At 44.7% G+C, this 26,523-nt stretch overlaps 1 protein-coding gene across 2 annotated transcripts; it reads left to right on the forward strand.

Moving 5' to 3' along the window:
• Window positions 1-580: 580 nt before the first annotated feature.
• On the forward strand, window positions 581-25,948 carry LOC106845796 (MAL-like protein). Of its 2 annotated transcripts, none has more exons than XM_044772889.2 (5): window positions 581-1,073; window positions 21,295-21,398; window positions 22,047-22,214; window positions 24,175-24,297; window positions 24,821-25,722. In XM_044772889.2, exons 3-5 carry the CDS (start codon window positions 22,119-22,121, stop codon window positions 24,926-24,928), a joined length of 327 nt encoding a protein of 108 aa, XP_044628824.1. In that variant the 5' UTR covers window positions 581-1,073; window positions 21,295-21,398; window positions 22,047-22,118; the 3' UTR covers window positions 24,929-25,722. The 2 variants fall into 2 exon arrangements, with proteins under 2 accessions (XP_044628824.1, XP_070367839.1); XM_070511738.1 differs by lacking the exon at window positions 581-1,073 and adding an exon at window positions 4,093-4,884 and having other exon boundaries at window positions 24,821-25,948.
• The last annotated feature ends 575 nt before the right edge of the window (window positions 25,949-26,523 follow it).

Consider the following 26,523-nt stretch of genomic DNA (forward strand, 5'->3'; position numbering starts at 1 on the left):
GACTCCACGGACCATACAGCTGGGTCCTCTGTGCCAGTTCCAGCTGGAAGCAGGGGTGTGTGTCTGTTGCACACTGCCCAACCCACTCTCCCTGGGGAGGCAGGGGAGTCTGATTTCACACACCTGTGGCTCCCACCCTGAGGACCCTGGGGACTGGACCTGAGCATCCATCTGTGGCCCAAACACCTCTGCACTCGTCAGTGCTGTTTTTCAAATATGCGTGGATGTGTTTGTGATGCCCACAATAGAACATCATTTAAAAACACTATGACCTCAGAGCAGCTCTCTATAGGTTTTATTGTTCTCTACCAACAGTTACTAGAAGTGCACCTACGATTATATGTGTCTTGGGTAGGAGCCAATCTGTGATTTTTATTTTTTGTTTTTAAAATTTTAAACAGAGCCTTTCATCCAGGGAAAGTCTGGGAAATCCTGGGAGGGGACCACCGTTGAGCCAGCAGTGGCCTTTGACTTAATGAGCAGCTGGCTGGCTGCTGCCCTGGCAACTGTGCAGGCTGTCACCCCCCTCCACCACTGCCCCTCTTGGGTGACCAGCTGGCCCGGGTGCTTTCCAGGACTTGAGTCATCCCAGTCTGACAGTGAGGGCTCCCTTAGAGAGGAGGCTCAGGGACGGAGTGGGCCATTTGATTGTGGGACAGCTGAGAGGTAAGGAGGAGGGCGCCATGGCCACCATCCAAGTGGACTCCCCCCTTCCACCCCCACCTTTCAGGCTGACTCTTGGATTCTTAGGTGATTTCTCAGCCTGCCCAACTTTGAGTGGAGGGTCTATGTGTTAATGGTCTCAAAGCCTTCTGTAAGGCCCATGAAGACACCATGAGTAAGCCCTTCTTCCTTCACCAACCTCACAGCCCTTCCCCAGGTGCGAGCAAGCTATGGATTTAGGGGGACCTGGGGAGTGTCTGATTCGCAGGCTCAATCGGATGGCCACTGAAAGTCCCGCGTGGCTCCCTGCTGAGAGATCAGACCTTGTTCCTGTGAATCCCAGGACACAAGAAGCCCTGACAGTGCCGCCATCTCCAGAGCACACGGGACACCAGAGGCGTGGGTGTGAGGTAAAGTCTGTGTTCTGAACTCTCTCGAACCCCTGTTCTCACAGCCTTTTCCCAAAGCCCCATTCACCCAGCTGGAAATTGTATTTGGTCCTGAGTCAATGCAGAGCTTCTGAGAAATAATCACTCCTGCCTTCTCAAGGAACCTTCAGGGTCCTTTTGTTCTGGCTCCTGTCAACCATTGTCCTGTTTTGCTAGAACCTGCCTGACAGGATGCTTAGGACTCTGCTCCTGTTTCCATTCTCAGAAGTTCTACCCTGGCTCTCAGAGGGCCTGCAGCCACAATCCTGTGAAGGCCTTTCCTGCTCTGGCACTTTGACGCACTTGCTCTGGCAGCTGTGGTCCCTGCCGTCAGGGTCACAATGAGGAGTTCCTCCAGGTCGTGTTGATTTGAGCAGAGGGAATGAGGGGCCGGACGGACCCGGTGAGGGGAGCGGTTTCTTGCTCTGTGGAGGCTGCCAGCTTTGGGGTGGGGCTGCCAGTCTGAGGGCTGCCAGGATGGCTCTGGAAGGAGAGAGGCCCTCCCCAAACCTGGGAGCAGAGGGTGGCGGCTGTTGTGGCCTGGTCACGGCCTATGGGCTTGGGGTAAACAGGGATAAGGCCCTCAGGGTGGTGGGTGAGCACAGCTGGGGGCTGGAGGGGGAGACTTGCTCCCTAGGAGAAGACTGGGACCCAGAAGGGCAGCCCCACCCAGATCTCTGTGGGCCTCTGGAAAGGGCAGGACTGCATCAGGCAGGAGGAGGCTGCAGGTGGTGGGACAGCTGGTCACCAAGGGGACACAAGGAAGGATGCAGCTGCGGGGTCTCCTCTGAAGATGGCTGTGGTCCCAGCGTTAACAGAGGGCCTGAGTGAGGTTCAACACCCCTTTCAAAGGACAGAGACATCCAAGGGTTTCCTGAGGGCCACAGACAACCTGGCTCCTGGGCTTCTGTTTGCCTTCAAGGAATGACCTTGGCCACGCTGATGGGGCCCCTGGCATCTGTCCCAAGAAACTTCTCCCAGGCCTGGCCTCAGGAGGCAGAGAGGACCCATGCCGAGCCTCTCTCCCTGGCCCTGAGGATGACGTGCTTTTATGGGGTTTGCTAACACGAGTCTTTGTGAGTTGAGTCCCTAAGAACCTGGGGTCAGCCCCAACTTCTGCAGCAGCAGCTGCATTTGCAAGATGAAAATCCTACCCTTACTTTTTAGTTATATCTGCGATATTCTTAAAGGGAGAATCTCCTAGACATGAACTGATCTGGTCTCCAGGGACAAGAGGAGTCAAAAATAGTACGGCCCTGCTGTGTGGGCACCCCCAGACCCCCAGGAGGCAGGGCGCAGCTTTCTTTCCAAGGAATCACCATTTCCAGAAGTGAACCTTAAGTCAAGGGCTTATAGCTGTCTGCTCAGCCAGGTACCTCCAGGGGGTCCCATGGATGTGCCAGTCTCCTGAGTGAGGGGGCTGTCATCCAATCGCTCTGTTGCAATTTGTGCTTGCATATCAAGCTCATGGGTTTTTCTAAAGATGGTGTTTAACAACCTCAGTCATCAGAGTTCTGTGCCTCTTTCCACCAAGTCACCCCCTTGATGGAAGTCACCTCCTGGATGCCTCTCACTCTGGCAGGGGTGGGTGTCCCCTACCCGTGGGTGCCTCAGGCTTCAGCTCTCTCTTGAAACTCGGGTGCCTAACCGGGGGACAAGACACTGGTGTTCCAGAGGAAAACAGCATGTGTGGCTTCCTGACCCGCTCTCCCTTCAGAGAGCACGGTGTCAGGAGGGGCGTCTGGATGGCACAGAACCTCCTTAAACTCCCCGCAGCTCAGACTTTCTCGGGGGCGGGGACTGCCTGTAACAAAGAACAAAGGCTCATTCTGGCAGGGTGTCCAGCCCTCCGGCCCAAGGGGAGGTGGCAGGCCCGCTGCCAAGGTGGGAGTGGGGAGGATGCTCCAGAGGCTGGAGATGGGGCCAACCTAGACCCAAACATGGGCATGCCCCTGCCTCTGCCCTCCCCATGTCCAAGTTGAAGACTGACTCCATGGCCCCGGGAGCCCAGGATGGACATCCTCACAGTGCTGCCCACCTGCAGCTTCCTCGACACTGGGACCTTGGGGCTCTGGGAGGCTCCAGGACAGCAGCGGCCCCAACGGCCAGGCACCAATCTCAGCAGGAGTGAGACAGAGCTGACCTGAGTCCTAGGCAATGTGTCATGCACACCCAACAGGTGCTTGTGTGGCTTTCCATGGCTCCTCCCTCTGCTCCCCAAAAGCCCCTCAGTGACATGTCTCAGGATGGTTCAGGTCCTGCCTCGCTCCCACAGAGCCTCCAACTAGGGCTCTGAACCAGCCATGTTCCCTGAGTGCTGTGGGCCTGCACCTGCAGTCCCTCTGCCTAGAGGGCCCCCTCACACACCCACACAACTCCTACTCATCCCTGAAGACCCTACATGAAAATCCCTTCACTTCTCAGGGCTCCTGGAACTTTCTTTCTAAAGGCCTATGAAACTCAGGGACCTCCCCTCCACCCTCTGAGCTGGGCTTCTCCTTTACCCCAAAAGGGTTCTGGATAAAGGAACTTCTCCAGCCTTATTGGGGCAGCCTGGCCTTCAGGATGGGCCACTAGAGCCAGCCTGCTTGGTGCCAACCCTGGCCTGGCCTCTTACCAGCTGTGTTTGAACAAGTTGTTTAATCTGGGAATCTCAGTGCTCAAGGGTTACTAGTTCAAACACATAAGTGGATTACAATTCTGTGTAGTGTGTGTCAATTGCTCAATGAATGTCAGCCATCGCCACGCTCATTGTAAGAATAATATTAAAGTCTCAGGACGTGTGTGCACTCCAAACAATGTTCTAGTGAGAATGAAGGTCTTAACATGAAAGCAATGGGCACGTCTCTGAGCATCTGGGATCAATACTTGGCACCAAGAAAAAGGCAGGGTGTCCCTGCCTGGCTCAGGTCACAGCATGAAGACAGTTAATTGCTTCCAGGAATGCTCAGAGGGAGGCGCCTTCTGCCCTGTGTCCAGCGCACGCTTGCTGGCAAGTGTTGCCTTTTTCTGAAAACACGAGCCTCCTAGCAGCAGCGGCGCTGGACTATGAGAGAAGCTGCTCCACCTCACAGGCCACAGTCCAGGATGCCCGTCTCAGAAGGCTCCTCCCCTTGGTCTGCCCTTTGAACCCTGCAGCCCACCAGCCACCACTCTCTCCTCTGCAGACCAGGCTCACATGCTGCCCTCCCTCCTCCAGCAGCCGATCTGGGCCCCGGGCTGCACTGGTGGGCAGTGTGGATCTTACATGCAACACTCGTGTCCTGTAGAGCTCGTTCCTCATTTTTACAGAGCTGACTGGGGGCTAGTGGTGGACAGAGTGGTTGAGCAACTGGACTGACATCACACAGCAAGTTGACGGACTTTCAAGCTATATTCCCTGGATCCCATGTGCTTCCTGCAGCTGCCCCAGGACCCTGACTTACACTGTGCTCTTGTGATAAACGTCACTTTGAATGCAGTGACATGCAGCTGAAAGAAGTTTGAAAGCCCCTCGTGAGAGGAAGAGAAGCAAATGTGGTTCTTTCAGATGGTCTTTGAGGCACAGAGCTGGAAGCTTCACATGAATCATGTTGCCAGTAGGGGCTCATTGCCCCTGGGGATCCCATGTCTGGCATTTCAGATTGGAATGACTTACCGATGTGGTTGGCAAGCATTTCTACCTGCAAGCATTTCTTTGAGAGGAGAGCTGGGTTGCGATTAGAGCCATCAATTTCTCCATCGAAGCAGGTGCTGCCTCGTTCAGTAAACCAACAGGGACTACTTGGGGAGTGCTCCCTGCCCCCTAGTGGTTGTAAGTATAACTTTTAACAGTTTTAATGAGGTTCAAATAACAAACTGCATGTATTTAAAGTGTACACTTTGGTAACATCTGACATATGTATAGATTGTGAGACCATCACCACAACCAAGACACTGAGCGTATCTGTTACCCCCAAAATTCCCTTGTGCCTCTTTGTCATCCTCCTCCTACCCTTCCCCACCTTCCTCTATCCCCAGGCAACCGCTGATTTACTTTCTGTTACTATAGATTAGTTTGCACGTTCCAGGATTTTATATACATGGAATCATACAGTATGTGCTCATTTTGTCTGGCTTCTTTCACTCCACATCATTATTTTGAGATGCATCTGTGTTGTGTATGTGTCAATAGTTGATTCCTTTTTATTGCTGAGTAATATCTTTATCTGTATAGACCACAATCTGTGTCTACATTCACCTGTTGAGATACATTTGCATTATTCTAGTTTTTGTCTGTTACACATAAAGCTGCTGGTAAAGGCAGGTACTTTTGCTTCTCTTGGATACAAACCTAGGAAGGGAATGGCCAGAGTATATGGGTAAGTGTATCTTTAACATTTTAAGAAACTGTCCAATTATTTTCCAAAGTGGCTGTGACATTTTACATTCCCACTCACAACATGTGGGAGTGTCAGTTGTCCCACCTCTTCACCAACATTTGGTTTAAGAATTTTTGATTTTGGCCGTTCTAATAGGGGTGTAGTGGTACCTCTTAGTGGTTTTAATTTGCATTTCCCTAATGATTGAGAGCATCTGTTCATGCTTAACAGCGCACAAGGGTTCCAATTCCTCCACATCCTCTCCAACAATTGCTATTTTCTGGTTTTGATACCAGCCATCCTAATGGGTGTGAGGTGATATCTCATTATGGTTTTCATTTGCATTTCCCTAACGATTAGTGATGTTGGGCATCTCTTCACGTGCTCATTGGCCATTTGTATGTCTTCTTTGGAGAAATGTCTATTCAAGTTTTTTGCCCACTTTTGAATTGAGCTGTTTGCCTTTCCGAGGTTGAGTTTTAGGCCTCTTCTCTGTATTCTGGATGTTAATCCATTATCAGATATATGGTTTGCAAATATCTTCTCTCATTTTGGGGGTTTCCTTGTGGACTGTGTCTTTTGATGCATAAGATTTTAAAATTTTCGTGAAGTCCAATTTGTCTATTTTTTCTTTTGTGGCCTGTGACTTTGGTTTGATTGCCAAGTCCAATGTTGTTGAAGCTTTGTCCTATTTTTTTCCTAAGAGTTTTATAGTTTTGGTCTTATATTTAAGATTCTGATTTATTTTGAGTTAATTTTCATATATGATGTTAGATGAGAGATCAACGTCATTCTTTTGCATGTGGATATCCAGTTTTCCCAGCACATTTTGTTGAAAACTGTCCTATCCCCACGGAGCAGTCTTTGCATCCCTTGTCAAAAATCATCTAACCATACATGTAAAGGTTTATTTCTGGGCTCTTTGTTTCATTCCGTTGATCTATATGTCTGTCTTTACACCCGTGCCACACTGTTTTGATGACTTACTGTTTTGTATGTAGTAAGTTTTGAAATCAGGAAATATGAGTCTTCCAGTTTTGTTCTTTTTTTTTCAAGATTATTTTGGCTATTCAGGGTTCTTGAGATTCTATATGAATTTTAGAATGGGTTTCTCTATTTCTGCAAAAAAATATCATTGGGATTCTGATAAGGATTGCATTGAATCTATAGCTTACTTTGGGCACAGTTGACATCCTAACAGTATTAAGTTTTCCAACCCATTAACATGGGGGATGTATTTCCATCATTTACGTCTTAATTTCTTTCACTATGTTTTGTAGTTTTCAGTGTGCAAGTCTTTAACCTCCATGGTTAATTGAATGCCTAAGTATTTTATTCTTTTTGATCCTATTTGAAATGGAATTGTTTTCATAATTTCTTTTTGATTGTTTATTGCTCATGCAGAGAAATAAAAGCTATTTATGAGCTACTGTCATTCAAGGTGGTAAAGAAGAAATAAAATTATCTGTTTGCAGACAACATGATCTTATATGTAGAAAATTCTAAAGACTCTGCAAAAAAACTCTTAGAATAATCAATTCAGCAAAATAGCAGCATACAAAGTTGACAGATAATCAGTTGCACTGTTGGTGGGAATGTAAAATGGTATAACCACTGTGGAAAACAATATGGTGGGTTCTTCAAAAATTTCAAAGTAGAATTTCCATGTGATTCAGGGATTCCAATTCTGGGCATATACCCCAGAGAATTGAAAGTAGGGTCTCACAGAGTTATTTGTACACTCATGTTCATAGCAATATTATTCAGTAGCTAAAATGTGGAATCAGCCCAAGTGTCCTTCAACAGATGAGTAGATAAGCAAAATATGATCGATATATACAATGTAATATTATTCAGCCTTAAAAAGAAAGGAGGGCCAGCCCCGTGGCCAAGTGGTTAATTTCATGCACTCCACTTTGGCAGTCCAGGGTTTCGCCAGTTTGGATCCTGGATGCGGACATGGCACCATTCGTCAGGCCATGTTGAGGTGGCGTCCCACATGCCACAACTAGAAGGACCCATAACTAAAATTATGGAACTATGTACTGGGGGGATTTGGGGAGAAAAAGCAGAAACAACAAAAGATTGGCAACAGTTGTTAGCTCAGGTGTCAATCTTTAAAAAAAAAAAGAAAGGAAATTCTGACAAATGCTGTAACATGGATGAACCTGAGGAAATTATGTTAAGTGAAAGGTAGTCACAAAAAACAAATGCTGTATGATGCAACTTACATAAGGTACTTAGAGTAGTCCGAATCATAGAGACAAAAGTAGAATGGTGGTTTCCAGGGTCTAGCGGCGGAAGGAATGGGGAGCTGTTATTTAATTGGTATAGTTTTAGTTTTGCAAGATGAAAAGACTTCTATAGATGGATGGTGGTGATGATTGCACAGCATTATGAATGCATTTAATACTATTGAACTGTGTTTTTAAACATGGTAAAGATGATAAATTTTATGTTATACATATTTTATCACAACTTTATTGTAAAGGAAAATAAGGGCAATAAATAGAAAACAGAATATGGTAGATATTAATCCAATTATATGCATAGTCACTTTAAATGTCAAAATCTAAATACACCACTTAAAAGCCAGAGATTGTCAAAGTGGATCCGAAAACAAGATCCCACTACAGCCACGTCACTTAATGACAGGGATACGTTCTGAAAAACGCATTGTTAGGCAATTTTGTCGTTGTGTGAACATCACAGAGTACGCTTACACAAACATAGATGGTATAGCCTACTATACACCTAGGTTATATGGTACTAATCTTAAGAGACCGTTGTTGACCTAAACATCATTTCGTGGTGCATGACTGTACACGTCATCTATAAGACACTCACTTTAAACATAAAGATATAAATATAAATATAGGTTGAAAGTAAATGCATGGAATCAGATACAGCGTGAGAACACTAATCAAAAGAAAGTGGAAATAGCTATATTAATTTCAGGTGGGATAGACTTCAGAGTAAGGAAAATTACCAGGGATAAAGAGAGGTGTGTCATAATGATAAAGGTGTCCATTCTCCAAGAGGACGTAACAATCCTTAATTTGTCGGAGCCTAATCACAGAGCATTAAAATACGTAAGGCAAAAACTGATAGAATTGCAAAGAGAAGTAGATGAACCCACTTTTGTAGTTGGAAACTTCAACACCTCTCTATCAGAAATGGACAGCTCCAGCAGGCAGAAAATCAGCAAGGACGTGGTCAAATTCAACAGCCCCATCAATCAACTGGTTGCAATTGACTTGTTTAGACCATTTACACTTATTGTGATTATGGATTCAGTTGGGTTTAAATCAACTCTCCTGGGTCTTGTTTCCTATTTGGCCCATCTGTTCCTTGTTTCCCCTTTCCTCTTTTTCTGCCCTGTTATGGATTGAGTTCCTTTTAACATTGCATTTTATGTCTTTTGTTGGCTTAATAGCTGTCACTCTGTGTCATTTTAGTGGATCCTTAGGGTGGGTATTTTGGATACATCTTTAACTTAACCAATCTACCTTGAAATGATAGTATTTTGCTTCACAGATATAAGAACCAGGTAGCAGCATACTTTCATTTCTCCCCTCCTGGCCTTTGTGCTTTTGTCATCATACTTTTCTATAAATGTTGAAAACCACATAATGTATAGCTATTATTTTTGCTTTAAGTAGTCAATTTTGTTTTAAAGGTCTCTAAATTTGAAAAAAGTACGTAAATTTATGTGTATATATATGTATGCATGTATATTTACCTATGAAGTTACTATTTCCAGTGTTCATTCCTTTCTTGTTTCCATCTCTTATCATCTTCCTTAGGCTTGAAGAACTTTCTTTAACAATATTTATAGTGGAGGTCTGCTGGTGATGAATTCTTTCAGATTTTATGATGTGTGGAACCCTTCATTTTGCCTTCATATTTGAAAGATACTTTCCCTAAGCAAAGAATTCTAGGTTGGCAGTGTTTTTCTTTCAATCATATAGATGTTGGTCCACTGACAAAGTTTGCATTCTTTCTGATGAGAAATCTGTAGCCATGTTAACCTTTATTCTTCTTTCCTTACGTCTTTCTTTCTCTCCTGCTTTTAAGATTTCCTCTTTATCACTAGTATAAAGATATTTGATTATGATACGCACTGGTATAATTTTATTCATGTTTCTTGTGCTCACGTTCATTGAACTTCTTGGATCTGTGGGTTTGTCATCAATTTGAAAAAAAAACTCAGCCATTATTTCTTCAAGTAGTTTTTCATACTTCCCTTCTTCAAGGATTCCAATTACACATGTATTTGGCTACTGAAGTTGTCCCATGGCTCTGTAATGCTCTATGCCTCACTTGCCTCTTTCTTCTTTAATCTTTTTCCTTCTTGTTCAATTTTGAGTATTTTTTTATTCCTATGTCTTTAAGTTCATTCATCTCTTCTTCGGTAATGCCTAACTTGCTGGTAACCCCATACAGTATATTTATCACTCAGATATTACAGTTTTCATCTCTTGAAATTTTATTTGCATGTTTTATGTCTTCTATTTATCTTCTTAACATGTTTTTTCCTCTAGTTTTTTGAACATATGGAATATAGCCCTTGTCTACTAATTTGTTTTAATGTCCTTGTCTATAAATTCCATCATTGTGGTATTTCTGGGTCAATTTCAGTTGGCTGATTTCCCCCTCATCATGAGTTTTATTTTCATGCTTCTTTGCATGCCTGATGATTTCTTATTAGAGGCCAAGCCTTGTGAACTTTACCTCGTTGGGTGTTAGACACTTCTTGTATTCCTATAAACATTCTTGAGCCTTGTTCTAGAACACAGTTAAATTACTTGGAAACTGTTGTGTTCCAGTTGGGTCTTGCTTTTAAGGTCTATGAGTTTAGTGTAGAGTTTAGCCTACAGTCAAGACTTCCACTCTCAGGGCCAGACTCTTCTTAAGACTCTTCCAATGCCACATTGATTATGAGGGTCTCTGCTATGACTGTTGAAAACCAGCACTAGTTTCAGTTCCAAACACTGTTCCCTCTAATCCTTTTTGGTGGGTCTTTACCCGGTCTTCAGTAGTTTCCTCACAGGCAATCACTGTTTAGTATGCAATGGAACATTTGATGGAAACCCCTGCAGATCTCCTCAGCTCCCTTGCTGTGCAACTCTCTCCTCTAAGGAATTCTCCCCTCTGAACTCTTGCCACTTTGACTGCCCTTGACTCCCAACTCCATCTCCTCAACTCGGGGAGACCACCATGGCCTGACAGGATGACCCTTCCTGGAGCCTTGGACTTTCTCCAGATAGTAAGGGGGGATAATTTTATTCATTTCCTATCTATAAGGGGTCATTATCCTTTGTTGCCTAAAGTTCAATATCTTGATATTTCTTAGATATTTAAGGAGGGATGGTAACCTAACAAGACAGAAATGTTTTAGACAATAACAACTTTCCTTTCTTAGATATTTAAGGAGGGAGGGTAACCTAAGAAGGCAGAAAAGTTTTAGACAATAACAACTTTCCTTACTCAAGCCATGTATCACAGAATAAGAATCCTCATCTGATGATGTCAGAGGCTGGGCTGAGAACTTTCAGCACCGTCCAGCCTCACAAGGTTGTCACTGGGGTGCTCCTCCTCCTTCCAGGCAGAAAGGAAGCCTAGAGAGGAGCCTGAGTAGGGAAGCTGTACTTCAGCCTCACTTGGCAGTGAGGCAGCACCCCCATCCCACCTTGGAGAAACCAAGAGGAGGCCTGATAACAGAGATTTAATAACACCCAGAATTTCATAACGTAACACTGAAAATGTCCAGGATACAGCCCAAAATCACTCATCATACCAAAAATCAGGAAATTTTCAACTTGAATGAGAAAAGACAAAGGATGCCAACACTGAAATCACACAGATGTTGGAATTATATGATAAAGATTTTAAACCAGCCACCATAAAAATGCTTCAGTGAACAACTATAAACACGCTTGAAACAACAACAAAAAGCAAATGTCAGCAAAGAAGTAGAAGATAAAAGAAACAGTAAATGGAAATTTTAGGATTGAAACATAGACCAGCCAAAATAAAAGTGCTGAATGGATGGACTCAAGAGCAGAATAGAGAGGAGAGAGAAAATAGTCAGTGACCGTGAACTTGAAGATGAAATCATAGAAATTCCCCAATCTGAACAACACAGAATAAACAGACTAGAAAAAATAAACATTGCCTCGGAGACCTGTGGGACTATAACAAAAGATCTGACATTTGTGTCATCTACATCTCAGAAGGATATATAGTACAGTATAAAGATATTTGATTATGATATGCATTGGTATAATTTTCTTCACGTTTCTTGTGCTCACGTTCATTGAACTTCTTGGATCTGTGGGTTTGTCATCAATTTGAAAACAAACTGAGCCATTATTTCTTCAAGTAGTTTTTCATACTTCCCTTCTTCAAGGATTCCAATTACACATGTATTTGGCTACTGAAGTTGTCCCATGGCTCTGTAATGCTCTATGCCTCACTTGCCTCTTTCTTCTTTAATCTTTTTCCTTCTTGTTCAATTTTGAGTATTTTTTTATTCCTATGTCTTTAAGTTCATTCATCTCTTCTTCGGTAATGCCTAACTTGCTGGTAACCCCATACAGTATATTTATCACTCAGATATTACAGTTTTCATCTCTTGAAATTTTATTTGCATGTTTTATGTCTTCTATTTATCTTCTTAACATGTTTTTTCCTCTAGTTTGTTGAACATATGGAATATAGCCCTTGTCTACTAATTTGTTTTAATGTCCTTGTCTATGAATTCCATCATTGTGGTATTTCTGGGTCAATTTCACTTGGCTGATTTTAAAATGAAAAAATATTCAAAGAAATAAGAAAATAATATATCCCACAAAATGGGAGAACACTTTTGCAAGTCATATATCTGATAGGAGCTTTTATCTACAATCTATAAAGAATTATTGCACTTAATAAAAACACAAATAACTCAGTTTTTTAAATGGGCAAAGGATATTTCTCCAAATAACGTAACAAATGGCCAAAAAGCACAAGAAAATATGTTCAACATCAAAAGCCATGAGGGAAGTGCAAGTCAAAGCCACAGTGAGACCACTTCATATCCTCTAGGACACCGAAAGACAGAACAACCGTTGACGAGGATGTGGAGAAACCCTCATACATCACTTGTGGGAATGTAACATGGTGCAGCCACTGTCGAAAACACTTCCTCAAAGTGTTAAGCAGAGAACTACCGCGCGACCCAGCAATTCCAGTCACAGCTATATACCGAAAAGAAAACATATGTCCACACAAAAACTTGCACACAAACAATCATAGCAGCATTATTCATAATACCCAGAAAGTAGAAACAACCCAAATGTCTATCAACTGATTCATGGATAATGAAAAATGTGGTATATCCATACAATGAAGTATTATTTGGAAATAAAATGAAGTAGTGATGCATGCTACTACATGGATGAACCTTGAAAATGTTACGCTAAGTGAAAGAAGCCAGTCACAAAAGACCATTGTACGATTTCATCTATGTGAAATGTCCAGAATAGACAAATCTCTAGAGAGTATATCAGTGGTTACTAGGGGCTGAGGACAGCGGTACTGGGGAGCGACTGCTAATGGGTACAGAGTTTCTTGTTGGGTGATGAAATGTTCTTAAATTGATGTGGTAATGGTTGCACAACTGTGAATATGTTAAAAACCACTGAATTGCTAAGAAAAAATGGAAGGAGAAATAATGGGAGAAATTTTCCCAAGTTTGGTGAAAGTTAGATAAACCTACAGATTCAAGAAGCTGAGCAAGCCCCAAATAAAACAGACTAAAGACAGGCATGCATGCCAATGCATATCATAACCAGACTCCAGAAAACTGAACACAAAGGAAAATTATTGAAAGCAGAGAGAGAAAAACAATACCTTGTCTGTAAGAGGAAAACAATTCAAATGAAAGCAGATTTGTCATCAAAAACCATGGAGGCCAGAAGGAAATGGCACATTCTTCAAGTGCTGAAAGAAAAGAACTGTCAACCTTGAATTCTCTTCCTGGTGAAATTACTCCTTAGGAAGGAAAGGAAAATGCATTCTCAGAAGAAGGAAAACTGAGAATTCGTTGTCAATTGACATATCGTTAAAGAATAGCTGAAGAAGTTCTCAAAGCAGAAAGGAAATGTGTGAGATGATAGAAAATGTATATATTGGTCTCTGCCCCTGGCTCCTGGCACAGAGTTCCTAAAACCCTTGTAATTTCCTAAGTGACAAGAGCACTAGGAGCATCTTTTGTTCTAATATTTGGTCTTTGATCTAGGTTCCTGGCAGAGTTTCTAAATCCCCTGGAATTTTCTGAGTGATAGCAGAGTCTTTTGTTCTAATGAGGTGACTCTGGGTGGGCTCCTGGGTGGGGGCTGCTCAGCAGAAAGACTAAGCTGTGATGAGAAGCTTGGCATGTTCAGCCCCACCTCCCATTCTCCAGGAAGGGCAGACGGGCTGGAAATGGAGTTAATGATCAGTCACGCCTGTGTGATGCAGCCGCCATAAAATCCTGAAAGTACAGGTTCTGAGAGCTCCCGGGTTGGTGACCAGGTGGAGGTGCTGGGAGAGCAGCAGTTGGAGAGGGCGTGGAAGCTCCACCCTTCCCCCCACACCCTGCCCTGTGCGTCCCTTCCACCTGGATGCTCATTGTATCCTGTATCATGTCCTTTCATAATAAACTGGTAAACAGCATGTAAACTGTTTTTTTAGCAAATTAAAAGTTTTTCTATCGAATTAATCTAAACCACTGAGGGAGTCACGGGAACCTCTGATTCATAGCCAGTCAGCCAGAAGCACAGGTATTTGATGATGTACTGGGTTGTTGTTAGTTTTTTATGTATGATAATAATATTTTGGGATATTTTTAAATTTTTATCTTTTAGAGATACATAGTGAAATGAATGAACTAAAATGGATGGATAAACTAAATATGATGTCTGAGATTTGGTTGAAAATAATTCAGGCTGGCTGAGAGTGGTATTGAGAAACAAGGTTGGCCATGAGCTGCTAAGTGTTGACATGGGGTAACAGGGCCATGGGGAGTCAGCAGAGAAGGGAGCCATGAAGTCTAGAAACAGGCAAATAAAGGTAATAGATAGTTTATTGACAAAACATTAAAATACCTGACATGTTCAATCTCCTGCTTCCAGACTTTTGGGCCACCTTGTACGATTCTAATTCTACATGTTTGAAATTGGAAAAGAGATGAGCTGTTTCATAAAAATAAAGTAAAATAATTTAAATTGGTGTGTGTTACAATCAATGGCATGTTACATAAACTGGTGGTATTTTTTTCTGAGTGGCACATTAAATTATGCAAATTTTTTTATAGCTGATGGCATTTTAGAAGAGATGATACATGGTAATTCCGTCAGAACACTCAAAGTGCTAATATAAAACAAAAACATCACATAAAAGAACAAGTCTACATGATCATAAATATGACCTATCTAGAACCAATACCTTAGATACATCAAACAAACCTCTAGCAATAAGTTTGGATTTAAAAGTGCTTTAGAAGGATGTTTTAGGTAGTCCAAAACACACACACACAAGGCAGTTCAAAAAAAGAACTTTAAGCAAAGCTTTCTTTTTCTTTTAAATAATTTTCCTATTTTAGAGAGAGACATGGGAAATTATTCCATGGATCATTTTATTCAGAAACAGCCATCACACTAAGTATCAGGAAGCCTGTCCGATTCCTCAGCACATGGAGTCTCACGAAACTGGTCGTCTTTCTGCTCATCAGCTCTAAGGTCCACTCATCCTTTCAGGGACGGGCCGCCTCTGCTGAGCAGTCAGAGGGCAGCCCAGGAGGAGGGGGCCGTGCAGTCACAGGCCTTCCTCTCCGCTGTGGAGTGGACTGACTGTGAGCCGAGCCCAGGCTGAGGGGCCGGCTGGGCAGTGGTCCAGGCCTCCATCCATGAGGAGAAATACCCCAGCACGTTAATGCTCATGGCTACTTACTCAGGTGTCCGTCTGAACGACCTGTGCAGGTGACGTGAGGACTGACTGAGCTGCTCCTGGAGACAGCTCTCCTGAGAGGGGGCGCCCCAGGTCACCCCAGTCCCAACTGGAAGGACGAAATTAGGAAACGGACCTTCTCCTTTCACTTTACATGTCTACGTTGTTGGAGTTCTAGAACAAGCATGTATTCTTTTCACAATGAAACACAGATTGTAATTACTGACTTGTAAAAATGCTTAATTTAAAACTTCAGAACACCCATGAGGTATTTCCTAAAGGCTAAACTTGATGAACTGACTCTTCAGTTGGATTAACTGACCCAATACAGCCACAGACAGCAAAGAATGCCTGAGTCCTCAGGGGGCCCTGGGAGAGCCACTCCAGGAGGCCCCCAGGACGTCGTTGTCCCAACGCACACAAGTGAGGCACAAACTACAAGTTCTGTTTCAGCCCCCAGGGAAGGGTTACCTGGTGGGAGAACCCACGGAAGAGGCCCCGGGTGAGGTTGAGCATGTTCATGGATCCCGAGACCTTGGCGTACATGTCTTTGATGCCAATGAGCCGGCAGATGGTGATGATGGGCCGGTGGCAGCGGAGGCCGTAGCCTAGAAATGGGAAGAAGATGCATCTGTCACCCTGCTGGCTTTCACACCACTTCAGGCTCTGGGTGCAGGAGACCCTGGTTCCCATTCTGGCTTCATCACCTCCCAGCCAGGTGACCCCTGACCACCTACTAAACGTCCATGATGACACTTATTAAAATGAGATATTATAAGGATTAAAGAAACAATATGTATAAATTTCTTGGACACGTGGGCAAAGAACACGACCGTTGTGCAGATTCACAGAGACGCCTGAAAGTTCTTGGCATCCACGCCCACGTTAACTGAGGATCGGGGACAATCTGTGCTCACCCTCCCTGACTGCTCAGGAGCACTGAGCGGAGGAGTCCACCTCCTCCTGGAAAGACTCCTCTTTTGGTTTCGGTAATGCCCCCACTCCTGGATTTTCTCCCAGCTACTGGCCCGGCCTCCCCACTCCTTGCTGGCCTCTAGATCTTGGGCCGTCTAATAGAAATATGATGCAAGCCATGAATGCCAGCCATACATGTAATTTTAAATTTCCTCATAGAAGATTAAAAAGAGTTAAAAAATAAAACTAATTTTAGTAATATATTTCATTAACCTAATGGCCAAAACATTATCATTTCAACATGTAATCAATACAATAATATATTTGAGATATTTCTCATTCCTCTTTTCATACTAAGTCTTTGAGCTCTGGTGTGTCTGTGATGCTTGCAGCCGACCTCAGTAGCCACATTTCAAGTGCTCAACAGCCACTCAGGCCAGTACCTACGAGGGGGCCCTGCACAGGTGTACACCTTGGTGTCTAAGAGCTCAGTACTTTCTCTAATGATGAAATAAGTAGTTTTATCAAGCATATGAATTATTAATTATGACTTCAAAGCAGAAGGCAAAATCTGGCATGCTAGCACAATCGGTACTGCATTTGATTTTCTTTCTTGATTTATTTCCATGCCATAGCTCGAGCAGAGCTGTACCAGAAGCTTGGACATAAAAATTTAAATAAAATTTTTTATCTTCTTCTGATCCAAACTCTTTAAAAAATACCTAGTTATATGGTATCATTTTTACTGTGGAACCACAGGCAAAACACAAATCAGAATGTTCAAGAATTCTACACTCGGAGTCCACTGGGCACGACCGCCACAGCCCTGGGACCCTGTGCGCTGCTTGCCCGCCCACTTGCTCCCCCACAGGACGGGAGGAAGGTCCCTCTCTGCATCCGCACAGCTTGGCACAACTCTTGGCTCACAGGACATTCCATCAGTCCCCGATGATGAGAGTCATGACTGGAACTGAATGAGCTCTGAGAACAGAACCGTCTCAGAGCGCCAGTGATTCTCCTGGAGGAACTAAGGTTCCCGCTCATCCAAGCCCAGCTACTCACTCAGTGGCTTTCCTCTTCGTGATGTGCTCCTCCCCTGGAACTACCCTGGAACATGCTTGTGCTAACGTTCTGGGAAGGTCGACTAGTTTTATTTCTCTGACAGCCTCAGCCCTCTTAAATCTAGTTTAGGCCTTTTCATTCTAGTATTTTCTAAATGAGTTCAGGTAAGGGGGGCAAAAGTAGAGGACAGGATGGAATTGTTATCTATCTCTGCTTTATCTTCAACAAATAAGAGCAAAATGGAAATAAGACTTTCTCTTCCTATTTCATAGGCTTGTTAGAAGCTTCGACTGAGATAACTTTTAAAGGAATCTGAAACTGTACAACTCAGTATACCCTATTTTAATGAATGAACCCCCAAAAAAGAAAAAAGTGCTGAATATACTTTGACATGCCTCGTAATTGATTGACTATAAGACATATTCAATATCAGAGATGTTAAAATACAAAAAAATGTGCATCTTAGTGATGATAAAATATGATAAATAGAAAGAATCAGCATAGGACTGGATCTCTGTGCTGAACTAGGCTCAATTGAGAATAGAAAATTAGGAAATATCTGCTTATTATGAACTACAGGAAAATCTGCATTTTTGTGGCATATTTAAAGGGCAGGAGCTATGAAGCTATTAACTGCTTACCTGGCAGCCACTTTTCCATAAAATGGGGTTAAAGGAAAAGGGAGCTCCAGCCCATGCCCGTGGATAATCTTACAGGAAATCACCGCATACACAAGAATTCTTCCAAGGGATTAACTTCCAAAAGGTATAAACTGGGACCAAAGACATAAAATACTTGTAAGCAATTTAAATTCTATAATGCAATTGACATTGAAGAAACAATGTACATATTCAATCACAAACTCAGTAAATGATCGTTCCATGTTGTATTAACACCACGTGTGCAGCACGAGCTCATAGGGACGTTGACCACTGTAAGGAACACCCTGGAAAGAGTGACTGAAACTCACCGGGTACAGCCTTCAGTTTCAGGTGCCTGCAAACAGCCCAGCAGGTCACCTCTCATCAAGAGCTGGACACTCACGGCCACTCCAAGCTTCCTACCCCCGCCCCACGGTTCCTCTCAGGCTCTGCTCCCTGAATTGAGTGCCACATACAGCTGTTTATAATTCTAGGACAGACGGCTAATGCTACTTTAGCTTCAGGAAGGAGGAAATTTAAAGGCCATCTCCAAATTCTGTTACCGACAATACCTCCGAAGATACCATGTCGAGACCTCAACTAGTAGCCCCCATGAAGGGCAGCAGTCAGGAAAGCCACTATCAAGTGACTGAAATTCAAGTTCCATTATGTACTTACTCAGATCAGCTCTGTGTCTCAGAAAAGTCATGCACCAAAGCTTTTCCTCACTGTTCCTCTTGCCCCATCCCCACCGCCCACCCCAGCTTCCCCTAAGGCTTAACTGGGTATTTAATTCAGCATGCCTGCCTCAAGTATCCTGGTATCAAAATCGTCGTATGTTTCTGGAGCGAGAGAGGAAACAGGCATACAGATAAACGTGTCTGTATGGTTGGTGTCTGAAAGCACTTTTCAACACAGGCACCATCACCAACCTCTAAGTGAGAAGACTCTCAGATCTTTTGGTGCCACTCCCAAGGCCACACCCTGGTCCTCCATCATCCCGAGAGACGGCTCCACCACTAAACTCATCACCTCGGCCACCATCTCCCTGACTGCATCCTCCTAACCCTCCAGCTCGCTCACTCGTCCACTCCCAAGACAAGGGTTCTTGGAGCTCCCCAGCACCTCCAGACTCTTGCCCACTGTCCTCCCCTTCCCTCTCACTCCCTCTGGTCCTCACAGCCTCTCCCGCTCGGCCAGGACACCACAGTCCATCACCTCCACCAGATCTGGTGAATGTCCTCAACTCCCTCACCCTCTTCTCCCTCCACCGCACTATCCAGGCCTGAATCCAAGCAGCTGTCTGGCCACCCCTGCCTGCTGGGTGCTGCTGGAGAGAAGTCAAAGCATAGTACACACCCGGGCCACTAGAAACTCATGGTCTCCAACTCACTCATGTCCTCCCTGCAGCCTGCTGGCCTTTCAGGTCCCTTTAGTTAGCTCTCTCCCCACTCACCACGCAGCAATTTTAAACACTCTCTGTGTTCTTGTATTTAAAAAAATTTTTTTTTGGTGAGGAAGATTGACCCTGAGCTAACATCTATGCCAATCTTCCACTTTTTGCTTGAGGGAGATTGTCACTGAGCTAAAATCTGTGGCAATTTTTCTCTTTTTGTATGTGGGAGACCACCCAGCATGGCTTGATGAGCGGTGTGTAGGTCCACGCCTGGGATCTGAACTGGCAAACCCCAGACCACTGAAACAGAGCACATGAACTTAACCATTATGACACTGGACTGGCCCCTATTTTTAACTTTTTACTATATAAAATTTCAATCATATGCAAAAACAGAAAGAACAATAAAATGAAAGCTATGTACCCTTTAGGCAGCTTCAACAATTATCACCTCATGGCCAATCTTTCCTTTAAACTCTGTCCAATTCTTACTCCCCTGGATCATTCTGGAGCCAGTCCCAGATATCCCACCTTTTCATCAATATTCCAGTGGCCATGCTCATCAGTGCCACCATCCCACTTTCAGCAGACGACCCCACCTCCTCTTCACAGACTAAATGAGGTCACCAGACAGATACACTCACACACCCCGCCCCACACGCATCTCCACCACCAACACTCCAGGCTCCCCTGAACCTGCACTCTGCCCTTTCTTCTGTCAGAGTTAATCCACTTATCTACACTCTGGATCTGGGCCCTCATTACAGACTGACTGAGTTTACAGGGTTTTTTTCTCTCCCTCTCATATTTTCATCCTCCCAATGGAAGCACTTTGCTCAGTTCTAAGCATCCTGCCTAAGCCTCTCCATCCCAGCCTCTCCTCTCCTCTTTAAGCCAAACTGAAGGAAGCAGCCAAACTCTAGTCTGTCTCCTCATCTCCTACTCATCGACGAGAATAAATTTCTCAGAGGATTTTTACTTCTTTACAGACTCAGGGCAGGGGGAGGACTTTGTTTTCTAGTTTGGCCTGGTAAGTTTTATCGATTTTTATTTCCTGGGTGCTTTCATGAGGCTTAGTGACAACCATCCGGTCGGTTTATCTTCTGTTACGGAAGCAGCTCTCTGAGCTCTGCTGCTCCACAGGCCCCCAGGACCAACGGTGTTTGGGAAACTACGTCCTGTCGGGGCCTGTCCAGATCCGTGACGCCCCCACCACATTGACGGCTCTGAGAAGCGGCACAATAAAGACGCCAGAACCCAGGGCTGTGCAGCTCGCTTGTGGAATCTTCTTGGTTCTGGGCCTCTAGTGTTCCGTCAAATACAGTTGGATAATAATGTGGAGTTGTTTCAGTGATGTTCAAATCTTTTCTGGAAAAAGGCAATGTAAACAGACAAGTAAATAAAATCATAATAAGGAATCCCAGAACTGCAAGTATTCTCTTTGTCACAAAGGTAACAAAACCAGGACTGATACCTCCACAGGGACCAGGGTCTGGGGCGCCGAGACTGACACCTCCCCACGTGTTTCCGCTCCATCCTCGCTCCCGTTTAAGCTTCATCTTCCTCTTCCGGTCCCACTCCTCTCTCTGCTGGACCATCTCAGCCTCCACCTTCTCCTGCTCTTCTTTGCTTCTTTGGGCAATGGTCTGCACAGCTCCATTTCTCAGAAGAGGGACATTCAGACCAGGCCATAGGAAGCCATGATGCCCTGAACATTTAAAAACATACCTAAATAAGAATTTTAAAAAATTCATTTCTTGAGTGCTAAAATGCCAAGCAATGGATATACAGATAATGAGACTTCTGGTGGGAGCTTAAACTAACGTAACCACTTGGCACTGTCTATTAAAATTTAAATGTGACTTTCCTAACTACAGAGCCCAGAGAGGACAGGACAAAGGTGTGGTTTCTCTGCCAAGGAAATAATCAATGGCTGGAGAGAGTCAAGAAGTGATTACAGTGGAACTGAATCACCCAGCTGGTAAGTGATCCTAGGGCGTCAGATACCATAACCCTGGAGGCTCCAAAGCAAATGTCCTCAGGACCAGGCAGGCACTGTCAGTGTGTGAAAGGAGCCAGGAGAAGGACAGCACTCTTCCACAGTGACAGTGAGCAACAGGGAACATGCCACATAATGGCATATGGTGAGGGAGGGGGGCATGTGGTCCACTGAGCCCTCTAGATCCTTTTAAAGAGACAGTCACAGCTTGTTTCAGCCTACTCTGGCCTGGGAAATGGGTTCACTGTTGCCAGAACTATGGATTTCTCAAGAAATGTGTGAAATCTGGATTTTTCATGTGAAACAGCCTGTTTTCAATGTTCACAACTTATTCATAAATGTTTAAAAAACTGTAAATGCCAACACTATTTGAGTCAAAAAGACACATCCAGAGGCCAAATTCAGTGGAGACCTTGCATTGGCAACCCCTGGGTAGCCCCTTGAATTTTCGACCAATAGGACCTGAGTTTAGTGTGACTCAGGGGGCCTGTCTTACCTGTTCCCTTGATTCCCACCTAACTTCACCTGAAGAGCTTTTAACCAGGGAGAGAGGAGAAGAAAGACACCCAGCAAAGGGAAACGAGCCCACAGGAGCAAATGACGCCCCTTGTTCATGGTTTTCTCTTACAGGTGTTCGGGTGCTGGGTCTGGATCCTGGTGGCCGCCACCCAGGTAGCACAGCCGTTGCTGCAAGGATGGGTGATGGACCTCTCGCTCACCTCGTTCCTCATCTCCTTCATGTTCCTGTTGTCTTACTTGCTTGGATTTTACAAAAAATACGAGTCCTGGAAAGTCCTGGTAAGAAGAACAAGGGTGGCCCAGGCCTCGCGCTCCTCCCAGACTGACGTCCTGGGTGATGTGAGGACAACGGGCCTCTGGGAGGGAGTGAGGACCAGAGACCAGGGTCCAGAGACCTTTCCTGGGCTGGGCCCCCGTGGAACCAGGACTTTTCATTTTCATGAGTTTCCTATTAAACTGGAATGAAGGCATCTTCTGCCGGAGTAACCCTTCCATTGCCGTCCCCTCCATGGCCGTCCTCGTCAGAAGTACACACGCTCTGTCTGTTCCTGTGCGAGCCCATCCTCCCGATGCATTTTATTTATGGTGAAATCACTGGAGAAGCACTGAAGGAAATGTTAGTAGGAAAAAAAAAAGTCACCCCAATCTCAAGGTCCTATCACAGTCACTGGGTTCATTCTTCCATATTCCTGGCAAATTTTGTGCAAAATGTATATATCATCACCCTGAACCAATAATTTTGGATGTAGATTCTGTCATTTAACATTAGGTCATTAGTTTTTTTTATGTTGTCAACATCATGATAATCATTTAAAATTTTTCTGTGTTGAATAACCTGAAACATTTGTAAAAGTAGGGAGGGTTCTATCACGGACCCTCACGTAACCATAACCCAGATTCTGGCATTATCAAGACTTTAACACACTTGCTTCATCAAGCCTTTTTTTTCGAGGAGAATTTTAATAGAAACTTAAAACATCATGTCATTCCATTCTACACATGTCAGTAGCCTCTAAAAACCCTGAAAACTGTCTCACCCTGTCACACGTACGTAAAGCTGACAGGGATCCCTTGGCACCATCTAGGACCCGGTTCACATTCGCGTTTCCCCAGTTGTGTCTGAAGTGTCTTGTGCAGTTGGCCTGTTTGAATCCGGGTCCTCACGAGGCCATGCGCTGCCCTTGGTGATTATGGATCCTGGGCCCCTTTCATCTAGAAGGGCTCCCCCTACAGTGACTTGCTGAGGACCCTGGGTCGGCAGTCCTGTAGGAAGTCCCCCATTTGGGGTTTGTCTGTTGGCTTCTTCCTGGTGTGACCTGAATTGCTCCTCTAGTCCTGAATTTCCCGTCGACTGGAAGTCAGCATGAAAGGCTTCATGGAATACTGGTTGAACTTTTCTGGCAAGAATGTTTCATAAGTGGCTTCAAGTCACATCACACATGGTGACTGGCGGTCCCTCTTTCCGTGTGGCAGCCTTACTCCATCAATTCTTTCTCTAATGCTTTCTTTCATCTACTGATGAGTTTTCCTGAACTGACTGTTTCATTAGGGGATGCAAAATGCCGATTTGCCTATTATGACATTCCTTCCGGAACTGATCATTTTTAATGACCACATGACATTCTCGTTGAGTTGAAGAACACTGCTGAGATTTAACACAGAGGATCAAAATTGGAAATCTAGAGTCGGATGGCCTGACGCTCCCAGCTCTCCCACCTGGTAGCGAAGCCTCAGTTTCCTCAGCTGTGAGCTGGAGATAATGATAGAAGCAGCCTTATGAAATTAGCTGTGGAAATGAAAGGAGACAACATGTGCACATTGTGAGGACAGTGCCAGCACATAGTAGGTCTTCACAACACTCATGATTAAGAGCATTGGAGTTAATGTGTCCTGGGTTCAAATCCTGGCTCATCCATTTACTCATTGACCTTAACCTTGAGCTTCCATTTCTTCCAAATTGACAAGGTTCAATGAGATAAATGAGAGAAGGGCTTAGCATAGAGCTTGGCACTGGATAAGCATTCAATAAATTTGGGCAAGTGTTAATCTTATTACTGCCATTTATTAATCTACTTTTGTTGGCTAGATAGACATTTCATTAGAAACACTACCAAAAAAAAGCAGGAGTTTTGGGAGCCGGCTTGTCTCTTTCCCTCCCTCCTCTCAGCTGTACAGTCAGAGTGGAAAGTGCTCACCTGCTTATGTGCCCGCGTGACGAGGCCTCTGCTCTGCCTTCCAGGACAGCCTGTACCACGGGACCACCGCCATCCTGTACATGAGTGCGGCCGTCTTTCAGGTGCACGCCACGATCGTCTCTGAGACCCAGAACCTGACCAACTACTTCATCAATACCACAGCCTCGGTGAGTGCTGGGACACTGACCACCACGGCGTGGGGGCATCTCCTGAGGCTTAACTCTGTCTCATGGGGAGCAGACGACCTGAGCCTCAGGCTGAGGGAGATTGGAGGATGGAGGAGGGCTGTGTGTGTGAGTGTGTGTCTGTGCCCGTGTAAACAGGTGTGCCCAGCTCACAGAGCACCAGGCCCCAGCTCAGGTGTCAGCTCTGTCTTCTGTTTTCCCGCCTCAGCCTTGAGCCCTCTTCCACCCACTGCACTGACTCAGAATATTTTTTCCCAAACACAAATTGAAACACATCTTCTCTCCTACTGAAGATATTTGATGGCTCCCTCTTCTTGTGGCTGGAGCCCCAATTCCCCAGCATGGCTGAACTGTGTGTCCTGCAATGACAGAAGTCCACAGGAGGCAGATGGTGGCTGATGGCCCAAGGCAAGGTGGTCCAGCTGAGTCGTGGGAGGAGCAGGACCCCTAGTACTCAGGCCTCCTGGGACCCGAGACTCAAGGCAGCCCTGCCTCCCCTCTCCAGGCTCTGCACAGCAGCCTCTTTCTCTGTTGGTGGAATGGCGCCCTCATGTGGCATGGAGCTCACAGCCAGAAGAGTCCTCCTCTGGAGCAGCCTGACCTTCCTCCTTAATCTTCCCTGAAAACTCCCCAGGAAGGACTTTCATGCCCAGGCAGGGTCCAAGCCCACCCCTGACCAGTCACTGTGACCAGAAAGTTTGAGTCCTGTGTCAGGCTGGGGTCTCCTGAGGGACCAGGTGGCAGGAGAGAGGGGTCCAGCATGGGGTGCTGTCCCCAGCATGAGAATGGGGTGTGGGCAACTGCTGTGACCCACCAGGGGGCCACAAGGCAATTGAGCTGCATTCCTGGCCTGTCTGCCTCCTTTCCCTCCTCATCAAGCCTCGAACTGCCTTAAACTCGCATCTCCAGCGGTGGCCCCCACCCTCCCGGGCCCGGCTCAGCACCAATCTGACCTCCCCTCCTGCTGCTCATGCTTGGTCAACTTTTCCAGCCACACTGGCCTCCTTACTGCCCCTTGACCACACAGACATGCTGTTGCCTCAGCCTTGGCAATGATGCCCTTGCTCCAGGAGGCAGCTCCCTTGCCCCTTCTGTTCTTTTCTCACATGCTACTTTCTCAATGAGGCCCTCCCTGTACCCTCCTCAGCATCCCTCTCTCTGTCCCTGTTTTATTTCCTCCTTGGCTTGTAACTCTGAAACCGAGAATGAAGGAGTTATGAAATCTTCCCTAGACTGGGCAGCCTGATGGCCTACTGTTTAAGTTCAGTGTGTTTTGCTTCAGGGTCCCAGGTTTGGTTCCCGGGCATGGACCTATACCTCTCATCAGTGGCCATGCTGTGGCGGTGACCCATATGCAAAACAGAGGAAGACAGGGACAGATGTTAGCTGAGGATGAATCTTCGTCATAAAGAAAAAAAAAATTAAACAAGTCAAAATAAGTAAACTTTGAGAAAATTTGAAATTGAAATGGTTATTCTGGGGAAGCTCTGTTTCAGATGAGTTCAACTTAAGGGTCACCCTCACAAGAAAGGATTCAAAACCTCTCAGAGACAATGGAATGCATCCTTTAATTAATATGCAGAAGCTTCTAAAAGACAAATGATTTCAAAAACAGCTCTGAAAAGAACCTCACAACAAAAAGAAAAGAATCTTTAGTAAAAATCTTTGGCTCCAAGCAGGTTCATCTGCCAGAAAAATAGTTTGTATGCAACTGTTATTTTGAGTCTGTACCTGAGACCTGGCTGAAATTTTGAAGATCTCTGTTTGTATCTGTCTGTATGTGAGTCTCTCTCTATTTTTTTTGTTGCCTCTGGATGGTATAATTTCTAAAGGAGCTCTATTTAATTCGCTTGAAGTAAGTACTTATATAAATTATTTATAAATGTAATAGAAACTAATCCAAATGTCTTTCAAGTTAACATGATATAAAATGATCTTTGGTAAATGAAGAGCTTATTTGAGTGTGTTAGTTTAGTTGAAATAAACATGTTTTGAGAGTTATCAGTATTGGATATGATACAGACACGTTATCTCTGCTACAAAATTTGTCAGCAAAAAGTAATAACAAAATAGCTGATTTTGTATTATATCTCAAGAAGTTTTGATAGACAATCTATAATTATTGGGAACAAGTAAACTAAATAAATATAGAAAGGATGAAAGTTTGGGGGAGGACTTTTAACAATAATTATGTGTTATGGTACATGT

The sequence above is a fragment of the Equus asinus genome, chromosome 6, assembly GCF_041296235.1.
Source record: "Equus asinus isolate D_3611 breed Donkey chromosome 6, EquAss-T2T_v2, whole genome shotgun sequence".
NCBI classification, from domain to species: domain Eukaryota; kingdom Metazoa; phylum Chordata; class Mammalia; order Perissodactyla; family Equidae; genus Equus; species Equus asinus.

Coding starts and splice junctions, on each gene's coding strand:
- LOC106845796 (XM_044772889.2), top strand. CDS start 22,119: ATGGACCTCTCGCTCACCTCGTTCCTCATCTCCTTCATGTTCCTGTTG. Junction 22,215..24,174: donor ACGAGTCCTGGAAAGTCCTG/GTAAGAAGAACA, acceptor TCTGCCTTCCAG/GACAGCCTGTACCACGGGAC. Junction 24,298..24,820: donor TCATCAATACCACAGCCTCG/GTGAGTGCTGGG, acceptor TCCCCTCTCCAG/GCTCTGCACAGCAGCCTCTT.